The following is an 11,189-nucleotide window of genomic DNA, read 5'->3' as shown; positions in this document are numbered from 1 at the left end:
ATTGCATTTTAAATTGAATTTCGCTACCTATATGCTTCCATAGAGCACAGGTGAGGAGAAGGAAAGCTGAAAAGCGAGACAGATTCTGCGCTCTGGACTGCTTTGGCCCTGGTTTAGCCTTTGGTTAGACTGGGGGATCTGTTGTAGCAAGCTTAACTAACAGAGTTTTAGTTGAGGATGAGTTGCAGCTAGACGGTCACTTTTTAACATCTCAATAACAGATAACAAGCTACACGAAAGCGTATTTCATGACACCTGTAAAGTAAACACTCTCTGCAACCTATAATCATAGATGGAAAATCATCTGCAAACGAGGGATGAAATAGGCCTGACAGAGAGAATTGCGTGACATTTCTGAGCAATACAGCACAGTCACACCAAGCCCCTGACAGCTAGTCGATTTCTAACAATTGGGTAATGGAGATTCAAGTATATGAAAGTTGATTCCCTATATGATGACACTTAGATTCTCTTTAATGGTTGTCTTGTGCAAATACTGAATGCTTGTTTACTTCCAGTCTGCTAAATCTTCTACACAATCACCACAAATACACACCAAGTCTACTCTGAGTGCTCAGATGTAGACACGTTAAGCGTTTCGCTCGTTTCTCTGTCATACTGGTCCTCTCGTGGGTGCCAAGACACCCACACAGTCACATAGGAATTCACTTAAGTAAGGGAATGGGAGAGTAGCATGCTGTTTTGTGTCAGTTGCTAAGCAAATTGAATCAACCCAATGTCATGACAATGACATTCGGCTCCTGGTTCATCTCAGACAGCAGCACTGACCCACAACGACACAGAGGAAAACAAGACCCTGCTTTAAAACGTAAGAGGTGACGTAATTTTTTTGTATCTTGAGCTGTCCTCAAACTGTCTAGGCCTTTTCCTTTTCCTCCTTCTATCTTTTCTTTAACCTAAGAACAATCTCTCGCTTTAAGACAAGATAAGTAATTAGTCAAAGTGCCTAACAGGGTTGTTCTTTGGGAACTCAAGCACTTCATCATCTATTGTTGACTCTGGTACCAAATGTCACTTGATCAATCGTATAGATTTATTGACCCAAAGCCTTTCTTTTGTACCAACATCCAATGAAATTCAAACAATTGTGTAGTTCAGACCCTCTGTATTCTAAAACAAATAACGTTTCCACTTAAAAAACCACTTGACAGTCCTTCCATCCAAACGTTGAGGTGGTTAAGGTAAGTGCACTGCACTGTCACCTGTGCTTTAACAGACATCAGTAAAATAATAAAACACATTATCCATGATTGTGACCAGGACGTGGGTCAAACAGTTACACTGATATACAGTACATTTGTACCCCTGCCTTCAAACAAAATGATGCAATTCTAATCTAAATGGCTATGATTATGTCCACAAACTGGCCAGTGATGTACACAGCATCAACGCACTAATTCTACATTTTGGCAAATTGGTGGCTAATTCATATGAATGTGTGTGTGTGTGTGTGTGTGTGTATACCAGTATTTACTGTTTTAATTTAGTGCTGCCTTAAAATAGGATCTAATTGTTAAGCCACTCTTTTCTCAACAGGAAACAACAGTACTCAAAAGTAAAGTAGCTTACTTATTTAAATGTTGTGTTTAACAATACAAAATAAAATGAGAAATTCATTGTGAAAAAATGTATAACTTTTCACAGCCATTCCTTTCAAGTGATTTTTAGGCTTAGATATAATTCCTAGATAAATATAAATTTGCATAAATATAAATGGCACAAATAATAATTCAAACTAATTGGAAATATTCATAATGTATATTGTTTTATTTGCTGCAGCCTAAGAATTATTTATTACGCAAAAAAAATGCAAAAAACTAAAATCTGCATAACTGCTATCTGATAATTAATTTCTATAGGTATGGCTGTAAAAATGTTGGTCAAGATCTTATTGGGCACAAGACGTCCATGAGATATCCTAGGTATCTAGAATACATCTTGGTTTTGAGCAGGGGAGCACACACGAAACAGAAACAGTAGAGCAATGCTACATATTGGGTTTGCAGAGCAGTGGACGGTTGCATGGACATTTTGCATCGCTGCAGAGCTCTGGAAGTCCTCAGTCAATAACAAAGTGATGACACTCGCTCACCTTCATAATACCGCAAGGTGGATTCCCGGTGCCGGTGCACCTCTCTGCAGAGCTGTCGCGGTTCCGGGTGCCGGTCCTCGGGCTGCTGTGCTCCCTGTACCGTCCGTTAGAGTACAACCCATCGGTCCCATACCCCGGGTGTCCAGCCGCCGACACGTCCAGGTATGTCTGGTAGGTATCACTGATGCTCAGCACCGCTGCCGCCGCCGCCGCGTCCCGGGTCAGAGTGGTCTCCTCGGAGACGAGCTCGTACAAGGGTCCCACCACGGATTCAGAAGCCTGCGACTCTGCCATCGCGCGCTCTGCCGTTAGCTACCCAAAAAAACTCACCATTGAAGTGAGTGCGCCTGTGATTTTAAGAGCACACGGCGAGACAAACAGCCATCGGAGTCCCGTGCGTCCGAGTGAAACAGTAAAATCCATGAACGGAGAAGGAACCGCACGTTCTCTGCCAGCCGAGGAGGTGAATAGATTGTGCGGGCGGAGAGATTCAAACTCCCCTCTCCTCTCCTCCCTCCCTCTCACCCTCCCTCTCACCCCTCGTCGCCACTAGGAGAAAATAAAGCGCACAGATGGCGCTCGCGCCGTGGTCTGCCGGTGGGCGTCCGTAACTACCGAGATAATACAGGGTCATGAGGGCCAATTAGCTTCGTTCTGTCTCTTGATTGCCAGACGCCCTCTAAGCAATGATGGGGGGGATTGTCACTACGCGTTCAGTCACTTCGGTACTGTCCCTCCAGCATCTCTCTCTCGCGTGACCTATCAAAGATGACTGAGGATGATTGTGACTGGATTAAAGGCACATTTAGAGAGTCAGGTCGTGCCACTTGAATGGCAAACTATCCCATCTCACTTAAACGGAACCACAAAGACATAAACACGAGCAGATTTACATAAACATGCTGCTCTAAGGCTTCCAGCATGCCTCGAAAAGAGTGATAAACAAACAATGCCTCAGCCTGGGGTACACATAAGTAGGCTACACCATGAAATTATCCAGTAATTGCCCCTTTTAAAGAGGCAGCCAGAGATGTTTTGGCTTATAAAGAAATGCCTAATTGCACGGGAACATAAAGGACTACATAAAGGGTAGTATAACTATAATTTTAAAACTGTAAAATTATCAGAGCCTTGTAAAGTCAGTGGCTAACAGGACAATTGTATTGTGCTTTCAAAGCTCAGATTTAATGGCATCTCAGCTATAATTTCTCTATTTATTAATTTTTTTTTCTAAAACTCTGTAAGGGAGGGGGAGGTGTATTTATTTATATATATATGTGTGTGTGTGTGTGTGTGTGTGTGTGTGTGTTTGTGTAAATTTCACATTGTTTTACAGTAAAATAATGAGACTTTAAATCTTTCAATTTTTACTGTAAGGTAAGGTAACTTAGTTTACCAATTAACAAGTTTTACTCTTGCATTTTTACAGTGCTGATATTTTAGTCTTGAGTGAATTTGAAGATAAATCCTTGAGTTCATACTGAAATTGTTTGATTGCAGACATCTGAGATTCTGTGACACTGTTTTTTTTTGTTTTACAGTATTTATTCTTGCATATATGCATTATATATTGATTCATCCTCAGGATTCTGAAACACTGTGGACTTTCATTTGACATCTGCTGTTTTTACACAGAGGTAAGGATATTCTCTGTCCCCTAACCCTGAACCTGACATTCACACAAACCTTTCTGCATTTCTATGATGCATAAAATGATTTAATGAAAATTCCAGAGCCAACACACTTCTGCACATATAGGCAACTGTGTACTTACAGACAAAAAAAAAGAGGACAGACAGAAAGAGGGGAAATATTATACTGTCAATTATATCCTCCAGAAAAGCCAAATCACATTAGCTGGTGATGGCATGATAGAAATCATATGCTCCTCTGCCGGAGCAGCCATTACTGCATGATTCATCACTTCCAGACTGCAGCAATCAAACGCCGAGCCGGGACATTAAAGCCATACAAGAGCAATATAATTCAGAACAAGGTCATTAACAGCTGACCAGAGCGCCATTGGCACATACTCCTACTCCTGTACGGCACATGACATCAGCTTTCAGCATTCAGGAGATTTGGAGTTCTCCCGCTTTGGAAGATGATGCAAGCGTATCATTTATTTATTGTCAGACTAAGACATCGGGGTGATGGATGAGGAATTGCCTCAAGTAATCAGTTGATGCCATCAAACACTGCCTGGAATCCATTTCTGAGAAACTATTTTCTGGCCCGGATTTGACGTGGTGTTTCCTTTCACAATGAAGCCCTTTTGTTCTAATAAGGCTGAAAAATGCTTTGGTTTTATCCACTTTTTTCTTTCTCTAGTTCTGAATGAGGACAGTGGCCTTGTCATGACCCCAAACCGTCCTTGCAGAGCAGTGCACTGATTCGTAAGGCGTTCTCTTGGAAATGCAGTGATTTATTGAATGGTGTGGTTGTCTTGGTGTGAGACTACCGAAGAAAGTTGATGAAGGGAGAAAAACAGGAAGTTTATGACATATAGACAGACCTCTGCCCATTTCTGATGGGGCAAAAGTGAGAGAAACCATTTCCTAGCTCAGATTTTTCTCCAGCAGGCCACAGTTTTCTCTGGAAGGACTTTATGAGCATAACTTTAGAAAGAGTAGAGAACATGTCGAGAGATCCATCAAAACTCACTGGACGAGAGCAGGGTAATTGTAACAGTGCAGTTTTTACCAATTTATTTAGAAAATGTTTAGTCTAAACCTTTGAAATCTCACACATCTGACACATTAGCAGCGATTTCCTTGCTGCACAGTCAGTTTGGATACAATTAAACTAGAAGTAGAAGAAGGCCAAGATTGCATTCATAAATACCTAAGCTGTGTAATTGTAGAGAGGGTAGGTGATAAAAATAATTTTTTTTTTATTATGTCAGTAGTTGGCATGTGCACATACTATTATTAGTACAAAACAAAACCCTAGATATATCTTGGGTTAAAAGCACAGGCTTTAGTGACACCAGACTATTTGTACACACACATTAAGCGAGGACGGCATGAAAACTCATCCTATCTATTTTTTAAATGCATGCTATGGATCTTATAATGAACCATTTATTTTACATTTTTGACCTCAAAATGTTTAATCAAAATGCCACAACTGGATCTTCCAATGAAAACAGCAGACGGGTCACGTTCATCCTCTAAGTTCATCTGGAGTAAGTTCAAACAGCTAATGCATAGCACCACATTTGTGTTCCATCACAACTTCAATGTGGAAAATGCATGATGTACACAACAAATATTCACTTTTTAAAGTGAAAACTAAAAATCTATATTCCTCATCCACAGCCTCATCACGCAACTGATACCAAATCAGGTCTAAAACAGATAGATTTGTAATGGGCAATTACTGCTTAAAATGTTTTAAAATTTAAATGATTCTTAACAAATGTAAACAATAAAATGAACAAATCACACAAAGAAGTTATTCTTAAAACAACTTATATAAAAGTCCCTGTGCAACTGAAATGATCGTTTTTGATGGAGGAGGAGGCAAAAGGCTGAACTGTGCTGTCATACTGTACACCTGATATGGCCACACTTTCCGTTATCACCAGGGTTGCCCTTTTTTGTAAATTGTTTTTTAGCGCTATACAGCCCACTCAGCTCCAGTTCTCATTTGAGTGAGACAGATAGGAAACAACAGTGATAAAAAAATTATCACTTTGATCTCTCTTTAGGCAAATAATATAGCCTATTAATTTCTTACCACAATAACATCCTGAGACAGGAAGTGTGCCATATTTCAATCTTCCACCGATTCATAGCAAAACATCTCCGCACAGACTCCACCCTGAACCCTCTGTGCACAACACTAAACATTTACATATGACAAAATAAATCACTCAAAAAACCCATTTCACAGGCTACAACACTCTTAAAAAAATAAAGGTGCTTAAAAGGTTCTTCACAGCGATGCCATAGAAGAACCATTCAGTCAAAGAACCATCTCTTTCTTACTTTTTTATGATCTGAAGAACCCTCTTTCGCCACAAAGAACCTTTTGTCAAACAGAAAGGTTCCTCAGATGTTAAAGGTTCTTTATGGAACCATTTAGACAAAAAGGTTCTTCTATGGCATCATGAAGCACCTTTATTTTTAATAGTGAACTACACTCAAATTTCATTTAAGTCATTTAAGTGTAAATGCGCAACATAACTAGCCTATAATATTAATAATAGTTTTTAAAAATGTAATATTCATTTTAAAGTGAACAGTTATTTCGAGATTAAGGTAGAGGTCAAAAATTACAATCTGTACATTTATTTTAAAACTGTTTTCTTGCAGTATTTTAATTGATCAAATCTAAGAACTGTACTACTGAAAAGCAAAAGTGTCAAAGAAAGTCAGGTGTGTGTGTGTGTGTGTGTGTGTGTGTGTGTGTGTGTGTGTGTGTGTGTGTGAGAGAGAGAGAGAAAATAGTATTATTTCCTGTCAGTGTCTGATCACAGAATGAGGAATCGAAAGCAACTCTGAAATTCTCCCTGATCTGCCATTGCAAAACTGAGGAAAAATAACTCATCAGTGCACTGCTAGTAGAGAAGAGACTCTGAACTGCTACAGTGAAAACAAAACCGACAGCTGAAATTGACCAACCTTATCAGTTCACTCACAAGTTGTGTTTTAGCGACATCTGGTGGTGAAAAAAACAATGACTTAATCTCGGTGACTAGAGGCAGACGGACAGTATATAAAAAATTAAATATTTCGGAAAAAAACTGTTATGGTAATTCCTGCTATGCATTATCCTTCTCTAAGCATACAGTTTCTCAAAAATAAATATGCTTGTGTTGTAAATTAAGTATTTATAATAAAGCGCGCAGCAGACTGTAGTCAAGCTCAGACATATCACTGTATATAATAACAGCTTTTATAGTAAATATTTATTTAAAAAACATATTTTAATTTGATTATTTACCTACTCTGTGACAAGAAATTGAACAGGACTGAACATGCCAGCATGCAAATAAAGAGCTAAAGTTCGCCACTGAGTAAAGAGGGATTGAGAGTTGACATGAAGGGTGTGCATTTGAACATCACATTTGATTTCAGAGAATCTACTTCTAATATTTAGGTTACCTACTAATATTGATAAGATAGGCTAGGCCTACTGCTGTTTTCCCTCCAAAAAAAAAGAAAAAAAAAGCCACTAACTGGCTTTTACAGCCACTAACAAAATCGTCCTCCCAAATGGAAACTATGCTAATTTAAAAATACGATTAATAAATTAAGTAGCCTAAATTATGCCTTTTAAATTCTGCTAATGCAAGTTGTTTTCTTTTAGAGTTATTAGGTTAGTCTGTATGCAATTTATAGCCCATTTAGCTATCAAATCAATATGAGTCTAATCAGTTCAGATTATTTAGGCTAAAATCATAAAGATAGCGTAGGCTATACAAGGTGCTATTTTTAACGCAGATAATAAATACAAAATGTGTTTAGGTTTAGTGACACTGATTGTTTCAGAATGTCCTGCAAAGTTGCGAGTCACTGAATTTATTTGATTCTCAATAGGCCTGCTGATCAGCGGACTCTGATCTATCTTATGGTTCATCTTTTGTCAGTGCATAGCTACCTGGCATACTGTTTTTCTATATATGGCTCTATTAAGCACAGGTTTCTGTCTCCAAGCAACAGATGAGCTCTTTCCTCAAGCAATATTCTCTTTGCAATTAGAGACATAAAACATGTGCTCCTGCCTGGCGGTACATTTCAGTAAATTGTTTTTTTTATAAATCATGTATGAAAGGATAACCATTTTCCTGAGAGGAATGATGGTTGAGCCTATACGTCAATTTAAGTCAATTGATTCGTTCTCTCGCTGCTGGTGCGGCTTCTCATCGGACTGGCATTCACCCATTTCGGCCAGAAGAGGGGGCAAGTTTGCTTCATTTTAAGTTGTCGTCGGAAACACAAATGTTTTTGTGAGAGATGTTGTGAATTACATAGGGAACAACATGATCCCGGAACGCGATTTTACATTCTATACATTCACACTAATATTTAATCTAACTTATTATTCTGTCAGGACCACTATCGTCAAAGATAACTTACAATTAGCATACATTTTAGGTTGGGGTTAGAAACATACGGTTCTGTTCTGGGCAACACTCCCTGCCTATCCATGCAGCCTAGCATGGATAGGAGCAGGGAGAGCATAAATAACCCCCCTAGGGTAAACTGAACAGAACTAACATTAATGGTTAATGTAGCAGATATCATCAATGTTCTAAGTGATTATTTTATATATCAACATAATTCAGTGGTCTGACTCAAGAAGAAATATCCAATGCCAAGTCCTGACTGGACGAGAGGAGGAGTTGGGGATGGAGGTGGGTGATTAGCTCCTGAGCAAAGCGATAGCTGCTGAATAATGACTGAAAGGACCTTATAAAGGGAATTATGATTGGCGTCGTATTCCTATATAGGTAGACGTGGATCAGCTGAGTGTCAGCTGATGCGAGCTTCACTAACGTGACCTGCAGGAACTAACGCTACGCTCCATTTATTGAAACGTTTGTAAACCACTTTGAAACCTATTTGTATGAAGAAGAAAAAAAAGAATAACTTGTGGTCGTAACCTACTAAAGCCCCAACTCTTCCCAAGACCTAGCTGAGACAAACTTTGTGAGATTTATGTCAAAAACAGATTATAATTTGTTTTATTGTTTATGTTTTTCTCTCTACATACACATGATTTTAATGCTGAAAGTGTGAGAGAATGACTCAGATTTTGCAAAAATGACAGTGCGGTTGTTGCATGTTGATTCATGTTAACACTCTGCATCCATTCTTGCAGTGTGGCTCTGATGTGCCATCATGATACTACACACCACTATGGAAATGGGGAACATTTCACCTTCAAAATCAGGAAAACAGTTTTGAAAACCAGGGTTGTAATGTCTTTATAGATTTGAAGTCAATCAATATGATGTTTTCACTGACAGATTTTAACTTTTACATTTGGTCCCTTGAATTGTGTTGAATAATTTCTTCCATTCTAGCTGAAAACTAATTCACAGCTTGAAGAGTCCAACAACTGAAGCCCATAAAGGGAACTGTCTGTTTTTAGTTTATGAAGAAAAAGAAACTCTCGAGTTTCCTCAGATACATGCTGTTAGGAAGAGTGGTTGCGAAGAGCACAATGACTTTGCTCTCAGTGACTTATTCAGAAACTATTTACAAAGGACCGGATAGAAAGACTACAAATGGTTTGTAATTTTAAAATGTCAAGGTGCACAAACTGCTAAAGGAAATCACACCAAATTATAAACCCACGTTCACTCCATTCTCACAGCAAAGACAAAGTGCTCAGACCAGTTGTGCTGGAATCCAGATTATTAAAAAAAAAACTTTATTGTCAATTAAATTTTTCTTCTCTACTGCCAAACTACAAACATGGGACGAACACAAAACAGAGCAGAGCTGAACATGCCAACGCACACACACACCTTGACACCTACAGTGAGAAACAGTCTAAACAACAACATGATAGATCAGTTTGAAAACAAAGACAATAAAAAAGATGAAAAAAAAAAATCACAACTTCCTATGTGTCTCTGCCACGACAGAAAAATAGAGAGAGGAAAATAAATCAACATCCACTGTGAGGAACAAACCATCCTTTAAAAATTAATACAGGCATCTAAAAATGGGCATCATTAGTCAGGTTTGCAGGTTATGCATACAGTAAGCACACAGGAAACGTCTCTTCATGCTAACTTCACTGTTTGGCTTTTTCTTCCATGCGAAAGCTCAGCTGAAATCTGAAGTGAAACTACAGAGGTGGCAGCGACCGAACCCTTTGTGCCGTTTGAGTACTGATTTCAGATCACTACATCAGGGCTTCTACCAACAATCAGACACAGTAAAATGCCATTTTGGGCCGGAGCCATCTAGCGCCAAACAGTAATAAAATAGAAATATGTTAACAAAAAATACATTTCATATATATTGGATATAGGTACTTTCTTTTAATTGTGTCATTTTTATTTATATTTTATTATTACTATTATTTGTATTTTACATGAACTGTACGTCAATGTCCTGAGTGGCCAAGGCAGAGTATGCAGAGTACGAGAGAAACAAAGATGCAGGTCGGTAACATGCAGTAATGCGAACCTATAGGATGGCCAGTTAAGAGAATACGAGGAGCAGCATGTGTAACCATGATGACGGGTGCTCTTGTTTTGTTCCGAGAGGAAAGCGTGAGAACAGATGAGGTCATCACCTGTTGCACTGGAGAGAGACAGACAGAGAGCGAGAGATGGCCTGTGTAGTGTAGCGTGAGCCCAGACGCTCAGTGGACCTCTCTCTACCCCATGTGTTTCCATCGCTTTACACGGGACGGATGCGAGCGGGCGCATGTGTGTTTCTCATGTATGCCTCAGTCTCGGTGATGTGAGTGACAGGTCGTGTGCTGCTGGTTTGGATGCGAATGTAACTTGTGTTCATGGTTCAGATTAAACACAGACGTAGATGTAGCTGCACCGAATGTTAACAGCCCTGCAACCTAAACACTCTTTAGTGTACAGAAGCGTTACGTTGCAATCGCCATATGGTAACAATAATGTCATAATCTGCAAGAAAGCATTCGTTTAAGAGTGCAAAGGATAATATGCATTTACTTCAGATGCAGTAGATATCTGAACACCCTGGAAATAAAATGACAACTATAAAGCAGTTTGAAAAACATAAAAATGTTCCTTACAGTAGTACATCTCAGCTTAAGGGTTTCACAGATTCGTTCTGTGAAAAGTCATAAAAAAAAAAGAAAAGAAAACACCTCACGCACAAATGAAAATAGATAACATGCATCTCTCGCTCTCTTTTATTCTACAATACTGTTTGGTGGTATTTAATTAGAGGAAGGCTCATAGTATTTTTTTCTTCTTCCATTAGCTCCTTTCTCTTCTACAGAAACAAGGGATGGGGGAAAGAGAAAGAGGTGTGATGATGGAGAAAAAGAAGTCGAGAAGACCCACACTGAGAAACAAATGGGGAAAATACACTAAGAGTAGAAGGAGAAATATGTATTTAAAAAA

At 38.9% G+C, this 11,189-nt stretch overlaps 1 protein-coding gene across 1 annotated transcript in view; it reads right to left on the bottom strand.

The window, feature by feature from the left end:
• The window catches only part of LOC107567631 (inactive phospholipase C-like protein 2), an 87,027-nt gene extending 84,377 nt beyond the window's left edge, over positions 1-2,650 (bottom strand). The window contains exon 1 of the mRNA XM_016253340.1: positions 2,114-2,650. Within this exon, the coding sequence (XP_016108826.1) occupies positions 2,114-2,407 (294 nt within the window). The 5' untranslated portion in view covers positions 2,408-2,650. The remainder of the gene's footprint in view (positions 1-2,113) is intronic.
• Between the last annotated feature and the right edge of the window lie 8,539 nt (positions 2,651-11,189).

Source organism: Sinocyclocheilus grahami, unplaced genomic scaffold (genome assembly GCF_001515645.1).
Source record: "Sinocyclocheilus grahami isolate Dianchi unplaced genomic scaffold, SAMN03320097.WGS_v1.1 scaffold27.1, whole genome shotgun sequence".
NCBI classification, from domain to species: Eukaryota; Metazoa; Chordata; class Actinopteri; order Cypriniformes; family Cyprinidae; genus Sinocyclocheilus; species Sinocyclocheilus grahami.
This window is presented reverse-complemented; position numbering and strand designations above follow the sequence as displayed.